We start from the raw sequence: 16,230 nt of genomic DNA on the forward strand, positions 1-16,230 counted from the left end.
GAGAGGGAACGGTTAGGACCTGAGTACCCTGGGTGGGGGAAAACACAGATTTTGGGAAACTGCTGGGAGTATTTGACAACAGCAAACCCCCTCAGGTGTAAAGTTCCTCTTAAGAATGTATTAGACCCCACCTATACCCCCTCAGGAGCCCCTCAGAAATTTGACAATCGGAATACCTAACTAAAAAAGTAAAACTTATGTTACATGAGAGACAGTATGACCAGTTTGACTCCTCACTTAAGCCAATCAGGAAGGGACAACCCAGCACCTAGACAACCCAGGTTCAGCCCGTTAGGGTAGAACCTGACAAGGAACGAGGGGGAAGGGAAGGAGTACTGACCAGACCTTATATAACAAGGACCCTTGCCTGTAGTGCAGACGTTCACTTTCAAAAATCCCCTCTCTGTAAAGAGAGCTTTCCTACTATACTCTTAAGAAACTTTTGCTTGTTGCTTATTTTGTGTCCACCTTTTCATTCTTGTAAGCACAACAAGACAACGGGTCTCAGGTATTGAGGTGAAAAAAATCCTGCAACATTTCCATCTAGGAAGTCTAGGATGAAAGAAACAATGTGAAGGTTGAAACAGGGAGGGTAAGACAGTAAGAGTTTAGTAAATAAAAGAATGGGGTGGAGACCCAATAAATAACATGGTTTTTCAGATGTGTGGAATAACCATTTGACTCTCAAAAAAAAAAAAAAACCCACTAGTGGAGACAAAGCCTTCTAGAAGCTATCCTTTGGGTACAATTACTATGGGATCAACTTCCTCCTGAGAGGGAGAGGGAGAAAGGGGGCAGAGTAAAGTGAGCAAGTACACGGTTATACTTCAGAGTTCTCCACTGAAAGATGGGAAGATTCTCTAGCCTCACCTGATATTTTCTTGTTTTCTGCCCAGGTTTTAGATGTGTGTGTGTGTGTGTGTGTGTGTATGTGTGAGAGTGTGTGTGTGTGGGTATGTGTGTATTTTCACATTAAATGACAATGTTTAAATTGTTAAGCATTGTGTTGGTAATTTTGGTGCAGTGAACAGGAGTGCAACATGTACCTCTAAAGGGGTTTTAGTATGTGCATTTGGATTGCTTGGTGACCTTTGAAATTTTGTTTTGAGCTGCTGTCAGAAACATAATCAGTTTTCTTTCTGAAACAGATTTTAACATCTGTAAAGGTTGATCAAACTAGGATAGTTTTAATAAAATATTAATCTCTGTTTTTTAATGTCAACCCAGCTTTTAAAACCGTTCATCAGCTATAGGAACATCACCTCAAGGCACTTGAGTTGCTTTTAATAAATGTCTTTTCCACGGAATATTCAGGTTGTGGCCAGGGTATCCAGAGGATAAAAATTTTTCCTGGTCTGGTTCATCTGTAGTCCAGTCTTCCGAATTCTCTTATTTTTAAAGTAAAATTACTTAAATTTGTATGTCCTTATCTCAACAGTTAAGGTTTTTTATATATCAAGGAGGGGAGATTGTTGGGAATTCTGGCATCAGTCCTTCCAAGTCTTGATAAAGGACATCGACTTTTAACAAAATTTAACCTAAATATCTAGTTTAAACATGTCTTGTCATTAAAAGGTTATTTACGCTTAAAATGCTGACCTTTCAAGATGTACACAAGAGTGTTCTAAAACAGAGTTTCTGAACATTGGCCATGAAACCACTGTCTTGGGCTGACAAATGGATTGGAAATAAGCTACCCAACACTGGGAATGGGCCATTAATTCTAATCAAAGGTGATGCAGGAAGGCGAATGGGATGCATGACAATGTCAACAGCCCAGTAGGTGTTAAGAGACCACACAGCCTTCCTTGTTACTTGGTTGGGCCATTAGTTGAGGTTGGGTGAAGACAGAAAGCCATGTCTGGAATTGAATGACCAGGTCACTCCAAAATCTAATGGAGAACTCCTCATTTCAGAAATCACATTGTAATGCCATTGGAAGTCAAGGACAGCATTTAGAAAATATTGGAGGAGTTTTTTTTTCCCCCTAACCAAGCACCTTTGCTAGGTTTTTCCAACTTCCTCAAGCCCCCTGTTTTCCTGCCTCCTTTCCTCCTGAATGGATCATTGATATTTACAGAGGATCAAGAAATCGAACAGACTTAGAAAAAAAATCTCAAAGCCTGTTTGCTTTTCAGAATTACATATTGTTAGTTGTAAAACTCTGTTAAATGCCAGAAACAATAGCGTACCAAAGGAATTAAGCAGGGCAATTAATTCTCGGTAGTGATCTCATTGTCCATGTCCTTTTCTGTGTTCTTGTGTGTAGGGATAGTTTTACTAATTGAAACTCAACTTTCTTAATTGCTGTAATGAAAACGTTTGTTTTATAATTGTAAAGGCCACCGTGCATGTGTCTCACTGCAAATTGCCAATATTGGCTGATAATATTAGTGACACTCGCGGTGGTGAAAGCCTTTTCTTTTAATCAGTAAGTATATTTCATTATTTTGAGTATTTTCAATTACAAAAAAGGTAGCATATGACAGCTTGAATTAATGATATTTATAATAAAGACATAAAAATACATAAGGGACAAAGGCATTTTTATGTCTCCGCTTCAGGTTTGTTAAGAAAGTTCATTTATTCTCACACAGCATTGCATGCCTAAGAAAGATAGGTATGACCGCATTAGTAATTTTTATGCATTTTTAAGAAAGAAAAGCAATTATATTGATGTCTTGTTAATGGAACGCTGTTATAAGTAATGGTATTTGTTTTTCCTGTAGATGAAGATCAGCTCCGTGCAAAGGGTTATGACAAAACACCAGACTTTATTTTACAAGTTCCAGTTGGTAAGTCCTTAAACTCTCTTATGCATTTGTTCATAGAGAAAGGGGATGTGTTTCCTCCATAGACTTTTTTTTTTCACTTTTTGTTAATATTAGCAAACCTTACCAGGGTAGATTCGCTTTAAATGGGTGAAATTGTTGGAAAAGATTATTTTAGAAAGCAGATAATAATAGGTGCGGAAGATATCTCCTCCTTGAAAATGTTTACCTCTATTTGGTAGAAATAAGCATGTCTTCTGAAGACATTTGGGATGCCATTATTAAGTCATCTCTCTCACTTCTGAATTTTTCCACGGGGTTCTGTTGAAAAGCCAGGCTGGCCCGCTTTGGTTTGCCTTCACGTTACTTGCCCACTTACAGAGGCAGTGTCAGAGTAGGAGAGGGGCTTTTGAAGAGGATGATGGAAATCACAGGGATGTGATTATAGCATAAATGTTCCTCGGAAGGAACACATACGATGCGCTGTTTTCTAACCACATCCGTAGACAACAGCGAGGGCTAAGGCTCCACTCGTTAATGTGAAGCACAGAGAGGCCTAGACAGAGTTCAGTATTTTCAATCTTCCCTTCTCTTTGCTCTGTATTAGTAATGCTTTGTCCCTTAGCTGTAGAAGGGCACATAATTCACTGGATTGAAAGCAAAGCCTCATTTGGTGATGAATGTAGCCACCATGCCTACCTGCATGACCAGTTCTGGAGCTACTGGAATAGGTAAGGTTCCATTATTTTTCTCTTAAGATAAACGATACTCAGCTGAAATCTCATTAGAAAAAATATTTTGTTTAGCTGGTAAAAATGCTCGTAGCCTTTGTTTCCAGTAAGTACAGAGACTTGATTAATGTATTCATTTCAGATAATTTAAACTTCTCTGCTTTCATAATGTTGCTTCATTTTTTTAAAGTAAAAATCTCTGTATAAGGTCAAAATTAGTATATACTCCCATTTTCCATTTTACAGCGATAATATTGGGATCACTAAAACTAGGAGTAATAAGATGTGGTGCATATTATGACACCGACGCTAACTTTTTTTTTTTTATGTGAACTTTACGCAGCTATCTGAGGATAGTATCCAAATGATATGAAAGATCAAAACGATTTGCCTTCCAACCAAAAACAGCTTACCTTCCAACATCAAGGCATGGAAATCTTAGTGATTAAGGGAAAAGGTTAGAGGGGAGGATGCTTTTGTTATTGAATACCCACCATGTGCCTGGGCCTCCGCATTCTCTCAGTTAATCCTCACAAGGAAGTTACTTCTCCCCCCATTTTATACGTAACTGATTCTCAGAGAGAAAGTAATATGCCTTACAGTTAGTTGTCATGCATTTTTCTTTCTCACTCCCAAACCCATGCCCTTTCCAGCACATCTCTGTTGTCATTTATAGTACAGCTGTTGAAACTTTGGCGTTTTCTAGGATTCAAGTCCCAAGTTTTCACACCACACATTTTTCCCCCCTTAGAAAAGGAGGTAGTGCAAGCTGTAACCTTCCTAGATTAACTGTGTTCCTCAGTCACTGGCCAAGAATATAATCAGCAGATGACACTGGCCTGGATCCTTAAGGAATGAGACAGTAACATCTGTGGACAATGGTCTTATCCTGGGGAAGAAAACAAAACAAAACAGTGACAGGCTACAGAATTTGGTATCGTATTGTTACTCAGCTTTTACAAAAGGCCAGCAGACCTCGTCCGTGGCAGCTGTGCTAAACTCAGCCCACTTTTTGCCATGGTAACAATGATCATGACAAAATGCTGAATGTAATGGCTTTCTTGATTTTCTTGTGTAATTGTGCGTGGCATCCGAGCTTTACTTTACAGGGATGGAGGAGGAAAGTGCAAAATGTTTTAGAAATCAATGCTGCTTCAGCGTTCCCTGTCTTTTATTCAGCCATTATTCAAATTAGCAGTAATGTGGCAAATTGAATTTTAGATTTTTAGCAATTTTATGAGTTCAAAATAGTAAAGAAACATCATCTTTGATGGTATAAGGGAAGCAATGGCAAGAAAATCAAATTGTAAAAGTTTAGTTTGCTAACGCCTTTTTAAAAACTGATAAAATCATTTTTCAGAGACCGTGCCCCCATTTAAGTACTCGTCAAGTCTTCCACGAGGAACAATTACAAATTGAATTCCAAAGAGTAGAGATTTCTTGAAAATTCCAAAATCATATTTTCTTTCTGAAATAAATCTACCGTGTATTGAGTACCTACTATGTGCCTAGCACTCTCTATTTTAGAGGCTGGTTGAATAATCTAGTCAGTAATCAGACTCCCATACACCATCGACCTGGCTGGAGGGCATCTGAGCAATAGATAGTTTAATACAGTTGTCTTTGGACTGGATTTTAGATTATTCTGTTGTGTGCTACTTTTTTTTTTCTATTTCCGTGATGTTTTACTTATATGATATTGGTTTATATTACCTAAACATGCTCTTTGAATATATACCAGCTACTGTGCATGATTCATTTAGGGCATATTGTGTGATAAAGGGAAAGCAGCCCTTGATTTTGAATTATTCCAGGTCATTCAAGGAGGAAGTATTCTACACAGAATTCGGTAGTTTTACCAAATGTCTGCGGAGAGGCCCAGGAATGGAAGTATGGTGACACCCAAAATGGAATACAGAGGCATTGACTTGGATATAAAATTTTGATTATAATAGTGACACAGACTTACCAGAGATAGGGCATTTTGACAGGAGAACTTACCCCATTTATGAAAGTTTGAAATCCTACTCTTCATATCTGGCCTCAGCACAATTCACATGGTAGTTGCTGACATTGCAAAAGTGGAGAAAATCATCTCTCCTGCCTGTAGGTAGCTTTTCACGGAGGCTATTGGTTGGTTGGCGTTTGGGTTAATTGCTTTATTTGTGTAATAACAATTGTCACTGTTTTCAAATTATTATTTATTTATGTTTATTCATTTTGAGAAAGAAGGGAGAGAGCTTGTGCGAGCCAGAGAGAGGGAGACAGAATCCCAAGCAGACTTCACACACAGCACAGAGCCCAAGGTGGGGCTTGATCCCATGGAGCCACGAGCTCATGGCCTGAGAAGAAATCAGGAGTCTGAAGCTTAACTGACTGAGCCAGCCACCCAGCGCCCCTGTCACACTATTTTTAGATTAAACATCAGATTTTAGAATAAGACTGTTCAATTAATATTTGTAGAATCGTGACGTTGGGTAAACCCGTTTTCTCACATAAATAATTACAGAGCCCTTAATTTTTAGCTTAATGTTTCTAAAAGAGTTTTTTTTTTTATGTAAGTTGCTATTCTTACTCATTCTTTCAGCAACTTTTGACAGCTCTGATCTTACCATCTCTCTTTATTAAAATGTCTTCTCTTGACTTCCCAGAGGTACTCTAGAGGGTTGCTTCCTGCCATCCCAGCAGCATAGTCCATCTGCTTTCCCCACCCAGCTGCACGCAGAAGGGCCCGGAAACTCTGTGTTCACCCCTCTTCCCTGTGCTCTCTACATCCACTCCCGGGTGCTCCCTTGGAGATCTCATCAGACTATGGTTTTATATACCATCTCTATAACAGCATCTCCTAATTCTTATTCCCAGCCCTAATATTTCACCTGAGTGCAAATTTGTCTATGCATCTGTCCACTCATGTCTCCTCTCGGACATCTAATGGCTGTTTCAGACATAACATGTCTAACATTAAGCCCTTGATTTTCCTCCTCAGGCTTGTTGCTTCCCCCGGTTCCTCCCCAGATCAACTAATGGCACCACAATTTGCCCAAGTTACTCAAACCAAAAACCTAACCTATCACCAGCCCACCCAAAAGTCCTTAGCTGCGTCTTTGCCATATCTCAAATCATGCCTCAGTATTGCCTTCTTACTTGGCATCACCTCCCTGTCTGTCGTCACCTCTTGGACTGTTGCTGGAGCTTCCAAACTGGTCTCTGTACATTAACTGTTACATTCCTGCGGTCCATTTTTCATACCCAAGCTAGAGTGACTGTTGGGTAATACAAGTCAGATTGTGTTGCTTCCTGCTCAAAACTCCTCAGTGGCTTTCCATCACATTTGAAATAAAGTCTAAGCTCTTTCACATGACACTCAGAGCCTTACATGATCTGGCCCTCCACCACCCCAGTTACCTGCACATCTACCTCTGTCTCTCCCTCTCTCTCCTCAACTAAGGCTCCCACCCTCTCCTGTACTTCTGTGGCCACACTGGGTTTCTGGACCTTCCTTAAATCTACACTGCTGATTTCTACTTTAGAACTCTTACTCCGGCTAATTCTTTTGCTTGGAGTTGTCTTCATTTGGGTCTCCACATGGTAAACTCTTCACACCATTCAGATATCTGCTCACATTCGGGAAACCTTCCCTGACCACTCAGTCTAAAAGGCCTCACCTCAGTCACCTCTCCCTCCTCACTTAGCTGGAATTTTCTTCCTAATATTTACCCCTTTCTGAGTGAAAGAATAAACATATATATAAGCATCAAGTTGTTTGAATACAATAAGCCTTTATGAGAGAGCTTTTCCTTTTGTATTGCTACATATAGTGTGCCCCTCATTCCTTTGTAATCAAAGCTTCAAGAATTTTCCCTGGTTTAATTAACCTCAGAAAAATTTATATTTCACAATGCCATCACCTTCCCTGAAGCCAGAGATATGGAGTCCAGAACATAAGCTGCCTCTCCCATGAGCAGGCCCCTATCCCAGGGGTGACCTTGATTAAATAACTCCTCAAACTGTACAATCTCTACTTCTCTGAAGTTAAAGGATATAAAGAAGGCCTCTGAGAAGCAGCATTTGGACCAAAATGCAGCCATATTCTATAAGGCTATATATACAGTTGTATAGGAAATAGATACATATTGGGCACCTGGGAGGCTCAGTCGGTTAAGCATCCAACTTCAGCTCAGGTCATGATCTCACAGTTTGTGAGTTTGAGCCCTGCATCAGGCTTTCTCTGCTGTCAGAACAGAGCCAGCTTTGGATCCACTGTCCCCCTCTGTGCCCCTCCCCTGCTTGTACATTCTCTCTCTCTCTCTCTCTCTCAAAAATAAATATTAAAAAGTTTTTTAATGTAAAAAAAGAAAATACATGTGTGTATACATACGTATGCACGCACGCGCGTACACACACATATATCCCATACACATAGGACTATAAATACAGATTGTATAAAAACCATATTTCTTTACACAATCAATACCCCAGTAACATTTCTATTCTACTTCTGTAGTTAAAAAGTGACTTCTTTGACAATGTGGCTGGTATTACTAAGTCTATTTTCATATTCTGGTGGTGACAGGTTAGAAAAAAAGAAACCAATTCTATAATCTGAGTCCAAATTACATGCATGGGTTCTGAATGTACATGTGGCCTTTCAGAGAAGTAGGAGCAGACACCCTGTCCTCACTTTTAGTGTTTGGATGTAAAGTGGGTCCGTCTGAAAGAAAAATTTTAAGTGACCCTAAATAACGAAGATCGACTAGCCACTAAGGCAGCACATGAACAGTACCCAACAACTACTGATCAAGAAAGTGGAAATCTCAACTGCAAGTTCAGCTGTGCCATCTGCCATTACAGGCACACTCTGGCACACTGTCACCAGTGGCATCGATTAAAAAATACAGCGCACTTTGCATGTGTTACCTCTTTATTTCTCTCGAAGAGAGTCAAAACTTAGTGACTGGCAAGAACAAGTGAAAGTTTTGTCTCAACATGATTTTCCAGTTAGGTGATCCTTGAAACGATGGAAGGAATCTCTCCGGTTCTTGAGTTTGAATCCAGGCTATGCCACTTCCCAGTCGCATGACTAGGAATAACTTGCTTAACCCTCCTGAGTCTTTCTTTTCTCCAATAAAATGGTGTCAGTAATACCATCTTGACCATGTTGTCATGAAGACCAGTTATTTAATACACATATGGCATTTCTTTAAAAGAAATTTTTAATGTTTTCCTTTATTTTTGAGAGAGAAAGAGACAACTAGTGAGAGATGGGCAGAGAGAGAGAGAGGGAGACACAGAATCTGAAGCAGGCTCCGGGCTCTGAGCTGTCAGCACAGAGCCTGACGTGGGGCTCAAACTCACAAATTGTGAGATCATGACCTGAGCCAAAGTTGGAAGCTTAACCCACTGAGCCACCCAGGTGCCCCACACATATGACACTTTTGAAGTGCCTAGCGGTCAACTGATATTCATTCCCCTGTGTCTCTTTTTCCTGTATATCACTGTCTGATGGAATTTAAAAGTGTTCTGAGTAGACATTTTTATTTACTTTCTTTTTATTTACTTTCTCTGCTAGATCAACTCCTCCTCAGCTACTCAGCTTGGCCGACATGTCTTTGGGCAACCTTCCTACATTCCAGGGTTGGGTTTAGTACCCACCCTGCGTTCTGCTAATAAGTTCATCGCATGTGTCAATTATTGTAATTTCTTGTTTACTTGTCACCTTCCTCCAGTTAATATTGAATTTCATCTTATCTCTGTTTTTCTTCTATCATCAAAATGTCCAGAAGCTGGTGGGATGCCTGGCTCATGGCGGTGCCAGTAGGTGGTCAGTAGATAATTATTTGAACAAATGAATATATGGGTGAGTTTTTTGATGCATGACAGGCAGCAACATTTTGACTCCTCCATTAGGGATTATCAGACGCTGTGACATTAACGCCGCAACAGGGCCCAGGTTTCTTTCTTTGAGAATGCCACTCTAATGAGAAATGAGAAAAATACCTCATTTAAAAAAAAAGCTTTTCCAGGCTTTTCAGATGTATAGACTTTTGCAGATCTGTTTCATGAAATACATCGTAAGTATATTTACGTAAGGAGTAAGAGAACACAACTGGTAACTAAAAGGCAAACGCATATTGTAAAGTTTTCTAGATAAATATTTATAATCTCATTATTTGCTTTCACAAAACTTTAAAACCAAATCTCTCATTTGAGATTTGACATGGGATGCCTTAAGAATCCTGAGCAGAAGAGGGATACCTGGGTGGCTCAGTCGGTTAAAGGTCTGACTTCGGCTCAGGTCATGATCTCGTGGTTTGTGGGTTCGAGCCACGCGTCGGGCTCTGTACTGACAGCTAGCTCAGAGCCTGGAGCCTGTTCCAGATTCTCTATGTCTCTCTCTCTGACCCTCCCCTGCTTGTGCTGTCTCTCTCTCTCTCAAAAATAAATAAAAGGCATTTAAAAATTAAAAAAAAAATAAAAAAAGAACCCTGAGCAGAAGATACTTTGTGGTTTCTTTAGGGATACGTGAAACTTGGGGCTACACCTACATGCCAGTGGCTCAGGGCAAGAGTCCAGGTGGGGCCCTTTATACTCCGAGCATCAGTATTTAAGGTTGTATATCAAGTTAACAAACAATAAAGTATATTTTGTCCTACAGAAAGTTCTGGAAGTTCAGATTTGCATTAAGAATTCCCAGCCTCCTGGGAGATCCAGGCTGCATTTGGCGGGGGCGGTATCGGTGGTCCCGCTGCATAGCTCACCTCTCTTGCTTCCTACCTGTGGCCCAACCCTGCCTGTGGGAAGCTGTCAAACACACTGCATTCTGCGCATCCAGTGCCATGCATGTTCCCACAAGCCACTGCCCTTGGCCATCTTGTGGGGCAGAGATAGACACTCTGGCGGCCTGCTGCCTTATCAGGCAGATGAACCAGGAGAGAGGGTGCAGCAGGCCTTGGGGGCGGCCTCATGGTCAATGGATTGGGAAGTCCTCGGGCCCCTGGTATATGGAGTTTGGCCTAGAAAGAGATGAGGGGAGTAGACATCAAGAGATGGGTTAGGTTATCACCAGAGGGTTCCAGAGCAAAGTCCTCTCAAGTTCTGGGCCAGGCCATGGATCCTTCTTGAAGGATTCTAAAAAGCAGTATCAAAGGAAGCAAATTCATGTATCTTCGAAAGTCATTTCCTGTACTGGTGTTAGGCTATGAGGGGAAGTGAGTACCAGAGGCAATATGGTCTTGATCACATTTCTGTATCACTGAAAAGACTGAGCTGAGTTCCATATGTCAGAGTTTTGAACCTTTGGCTCCAGAGAGTCTACTCTTCTGGGGACAATGCTAAGCTAATACCTTCTGCCACAAGAATTGCTCTGAGTGTTGTTCTTACCTCTAAGTATCTTTTAAAGATTGGTTATTTACTCAATGGTTTAGTGATTGCTTTCTCTGGCCTGTGCTACCATGAGAGGTGAGGCATTTCGAAGGGAGCTGCCACACTGTTAGAATTAAGGAAGGTGTTTTTCAGAGGAGGGCCAAAGTTTTTCCTGTACTGAGATACTTCCAGGAAGCCTGCAATTAGCCAAATCACAGATTTCCAGTTATTTCAGTCCTGTTTAAAACAAGGCTGAGCACATCTGTCTTAAGTTGGAGTATGTGTCTCACCCATAGGAGCTCTTGCAAACCTTCAATTACAGCAGCCTCGGAAGGCGCTGCTGCCGTATACTAACAAATAGTCATCAGCAACAACAAGAGACAGATTGACTAATAATTAGCAAACGCACTGAAGCGGGCTTCTCTAAAGGTAAAATATAATAATTTGCTTTTCCATCCCTTATAGTGGAGATCGTTGTGAGCTTTCGATGTTCCGTTGTTCCACACAGATACTTGACACTGTTATTAGCTGGAGAAACCTTGAAATGTTTCGAAAGGACGAGGGAAGTGTCTGCTCTGTGTATAGGACTTTTGTAAGAATGATTTCTCATCACCTCTTTTTCTGCATCTGGAATGGGCAGTACAAGAATTTTCCCCCACTGAGGAATTCATGTTTGCTGCTCTTGTTGTTTTTAATGTTGACTTTGAGTACAAAACTGAGTAAGGAATAGAAACGTTCCTGAGGCTTTTAAAGTCATACTTGTGGGGCGTCTGCTCGGTCAGTTAAGTGTCCGACTTAGGCTCAGGATATGATCTCGTGGTTTGTGAGTTCAAGCCCTATGTCCAGATCTGTGCTGACAGCTCAGAGCCTGGAACCTGCTTCAGATTCTGTGTCTCCATCTCTCTCTGCCCCTTCCCTGCTCACAGTCTATCTCTCTCTATCAAAATAAATATTAAAAAAAAAATTTATAAAAAAAATAAAGTGATACTTGCAATAAAGAGACAGTTGTTTAAGGAAAAAAAACCTGGAATGGGTTGAAGGACTAAAGAGAAAGAAAATAGACATGTAAGGAAATATCAATGAAGTATGGTTCCTCAGAACGATATCTATCTGGTTACTGTCTTCAAGCATGTACACGATTTTTTTTTTTGGGGGGGGGGGGATGTATAAAGAGAGCATATCGACCAGTTTTCCAAAATCAGAGGACCAAAGAGTTGTTGAAAGGATGACTCATCCTGCTGACCCACCATGATAGAATTAATAAGAGTCACATATGGTTCAGAAAAGTTACCCCACACCAAACTCACAAGCACATGACTGGATGGTCATTCCAAGGCTGGAAATACAACCATTATGATCATCCCGAGAGAGTGAGGGAAGAATAATAGAGATGTTGCCAATAGGGAGTGATTCAGGAGCGTGGAGAGAGTCAGGGGCCCAAGAATACAGAATCCATTTCTGGGGCTCATTCTAGAATATTGGAGAGCATGTTGAAACTGATGCTGACACGGCTCGAGGATCTAGGTCAGTGTTTCACAAACGTCACTGTGTATTAAAATCACATGAAGGGCATTTAAAAATACTGATATGGACCTTCTCCCCGGAGAACTGAGTTAAGTGGTGCTGGGTGGGGCCTGGACTTAGAGACTTTTTCTTTTCTTTTGAAAACTTGAAGTGATCATGCTAATCTGCACTCAGCACTGATGGCACCTTCTTTACCTAGTCTTGATTGGCCGGCCCGCCCTCGCATTCGTAGCCTGTCTGCTTTCAAACAGTCTTGATAAGAAAAATAAAGCTTTATTGAGGAATAAAGGTTCAGGTCAGCAAACGCTTCACAGGCACTGCATCAATCAGTAGGGACCGAACCTCTGCTTTTGAGGAGCTTCTAGTAAGCCTTATCATAAGGCCTGAGGCAGTCAACCACAGGGGCAGCACCTGAACCCAGATCCCCCTCTGAATTCACACCTGGGCACTTTCTGCTCCACCAGACAGTTTCCTGTCAGTCCTGGTGAGAAATCTGTTAGTAGAGGCTACTTTACTTAGTCAGCTAATGGGTTTACGGAGCTAAACTAAAAAGCTCTCCAGCATATGTGGTTTAGATTATTTACTTTCACGAGGTTAAAGAAAAATGGGCCACGTGTTCTCCATTGCTTTCCCAAGAGCTGTTATTCTATATTCAAAATATGTGCCTGTAGGATTATTATAAAAGCCTGTCGGGGCGCCTGGGTGGCTCAGTCGGTTGGGGGTCTGACTTCGGCTCAGGTCATGATCTCACGGTTTGTGCGTTCAAGCCACGCGTCGGGCTCTGTGCTGACAGCTAGCTCAGACCGTGGAGCCTGCTTCGGATTCTGTGTCTCCCTCTCTCTCTGCCCCTCTCCCACTTGTGGACTGTCCGTCTGTCTGTCTGTCTGTCTGCCTGTCTGTCTCTCTCTCTCTCAAAAATAAATAAACATTTAAAAAATTAAATAAATAAAAAAGAAGAGCCTGTCATATATACCAGTACACCCAGACTATAATTAACCCGTAAATTACTGGATTTTAAGCCAGCTGAATTAGTGAAGTCGTTTTGTATATAGTTCAGATTCACAAATTCTGACTGAAATGTCTGAAGACAAGTCTGAATCCAGAAGAGGACTGTGTAACCTTTGATAAGAAATACGTGTTTTTATTTTAAATGGAGTTCATGGTTCTTTTTTACAAATTGCAGTTGGTTGCACATAAAAAGCCTATTTTAATAAATAAGTTCAAAAATAGCTATATGGAGATACAATCAACATATAAACTGTAAAGTGTAAAGTTTGACAGGTTTTGACACTGTATATGTAAATTCATAAAATGATCACCATTGTAGGGCTGTGGAGCATACCACCCCAAAAGTTCAATGTGCCCCTTGAGAATCCTCTCTCTCAATCCCTTCACTTCTCTCTGCACCTAGGCAACCACTAATCTGATTTCTTCACTGTAGATTACTTTGCATTTTCTAGTGTTTTCTGTAAATGGAATCATATAGCATGTTCTCTTTGTCAGGCTTTTTTTTCTTTTTTTTGCTGAGACGTATTCACTTGCATAGCTCTATTGTCTATTCACCTGTTGACTGACATTTTTAAGTTGTTTTTAGTTCTAGCTATTAGTAATAAAGCTCCTTTGAATAGTCATGTAAAAATATTTGTATGATTTCATGGCTCTCGGCCAAATACCTAGGAATGAAATGGTTGGGGCATATAGTAAGTATATGTTTTTACCTTTTTGCAAAATAATTAAACTGTTTTCAAAAGTGGCTGTACCATTTTACAATCCTACCAGCAGTTTATGATCGTTCCGGGCATTCCTCAGCTTCCCCATCACTTGGTCTGTTCAGCCTTTTTAACTTCAGGCTGAGAGTTGTGCAGTTGTGCCTCAGTGTGATCTTAATTTGCATCTCTGTAATGACTAATATTGAAATCTTCCTGCATGCTTATTTGCTACCTATCTTCTTCGGGGAAATGTCTGTTCAAATCTTTGGCTAATTTTTCAAGTTGTTTTCTTAATGTGTTTTGGTAGTTTAAAAAAAATATTCTGGGTATAAGTCTTTTATCAGACGTGTGATCAGATAGAAGTAATGTCTCCTCGTCTGGGACTTATCTTTTCATTCTCTTAACAGTGCCTTTCAATTTAATTTTAATAAAGGCCAGGTTATTTTTGTCTATTCTAGGTCCTTTGCATTACCATATAAATTTTAGAATCAGCTTATAATTCCCCCCCAAAGAACTGCTATCGCTGTATTCCACAAAATTTTATATGTTGAGTTTTCATATTTGTTCCAAATACTTTTTAATTTTTCTTTTTCATTTCTTCTCCGATTCACAGGCTATTTAGATGTATGCTATATAGTTCACAAATATTTGGAAATTTTCCACATGTCTTCCTGTTATGGGCCTCTGATGTAATTCCCCTGAGGCCAGAAACAAACGTGCATCCTTTTAAGCTTATTGAGATTTGTTTCATGGCCTAGACTATGGTCATCTTGCTAAGTGTTCCGTGTGCACTTGAAAGTTTATTCTGTTGGGAGTGGACTGGTCTGTAAATGGCAGTGAGATCAAATTGATGATAGTATTGTTCAAGTACTCAAGGGAGACCCAGAGATAGTCTCTGGAATTCTCTCTCTGTGCAGCTCTCTCCGGCTGGTACTCTGTCCCGCAGACACCAGCTACCTGGTCTTCCCATTCTTCCAGCTCTGTCTCCTCGGCTCAGACCCACTGAGCCTCACCTAGGTTCTTCACCCTCATTGAAGTTCTTGGTCCTCACACTGCACTCTAAAAACTCTCTCCAGGAAGTATGTTGGGGCAAAGGGCTTACCTTTTTTGTTTCCCATCACTCAGGGATCCTTGTCCCTCATTGCTTGATATCTGTCATCATCTGTTTTGTTTGTTTATTATTTCTAGTAGGAGGCTAAATCCAGCCCCTGCTGCCCCATCTCGGTTCCAAGTCAGTGTCTCTCATTTATGGTTTTTAACACAGAGTTTAACATACTGTAAACAGTTTGTCTCGTTCATTGTTAATCTTGTAATCTTATTTGCTATTTAAGTTATAGATTTCAATGTTATCATAAACTTTTTCTTAAGCATCAACTATGAATAGAATAATTTATGGGAGAAGACTGTGCACACCTGCAGGTTTCTTTCTTTTGTGCTCTCTCCCCCTCGCCCCCCCTCCCCCAACAGACTTCTTAGTCTCTTTCCCTCAGGATCCTTTGAGTTGAAATGGGATTTTCAGTCACTACTTTTTGCCCAACGAAGGGAAAGGCGTTAGTATGTGCAAGGCCAAAGATTGGATAATAAGTATATGGTTTTTAGAAGGCACCTTTCTTCAATCATCTTTCGATAGCATTCACCAGGGGCTTCTGCGGCCACTTGGATTGACATAAACTGGCTGTCTTCTGCTGAGGTAGAGCCCTCTTCACAGAAGATACGCCTTTTCTCTTGCTTTCTTCTCCCTCTGCATTGAAGAGATACATTTTCCCCTTTCTGAGCATCTTTTGCAGTTTGGTATCATTCAAGAATCTCCTGGGATGGGTGACTTACAGGTGACGAGGCTGTGGTGCCCTAGTTTGCCCTTGCTCATTCTCCTCTCACACATGTGGAATATGGAAAATGAGCCATGAATAGAATTTGCATGTCTCATACTCTTCTTCTCAGAAACAAAGTCCTATGTGGATACATAATAGCAATGGTAAACATCCTTTCCTTCTCCTTTCTAACTGACCCTGGAAGTCATATTCTCATGAAAACTAAACTCCTACTATGAATTCCATTTATCCATTTATTCCATTTAACACAAGCAATTTAGATTCTCTCATGTTTTCTTGCTGTCTCCTTTACATTCTTAGC

The 16,230-nt window shown here is 40.6% G+C and overlaps 1 protein-coding gene across 5 annotated transcripts in view; it reads left to right on the plus strand.

Moving 5' to 3' along the window:
• The window catches only part of CDIN1 (CDAN1 interacting nuclease 1), a 208,575-nt gene that overhangs the window by 105,612 nt on the left and 86,733 nt on the right, over window positions 1-16,230 (plus strand). For all 5 annotated transcript variants that reach the window (XM_039217964.1, XM_039217960.1, XM_039217963.1 and 2 more), the window contains 2 exons: window positions 2,730-2,795; window positions 3,397-3,502. In XM_039217964.1, the coding sequence (XP_039073895.1) occupies window positions 2,730-2,795; window positions 3,397-3,502 (172 nt within the window). The remainder of the gene's footprint in view (window positions 1-2,729; window positions 2,796-3,396; window positions 3,503-16,230) is intronic.

The sequence above is a fragment of the Hyaena hyaena genome, unplaced genomic scaffold (assembly GCF_003009895.1).
Source record: "Hyaena hyaena isolate Hyena2069 unplaced genomic scaffold, ASM300989v1 scaffold_727, whole genome shotgun sequence".
NCBI lineage: Eukaryota > Metazoa > Chordata > Mammalia > Carnivora > Hyaenidae > Hyaena > Hyaena hyaena.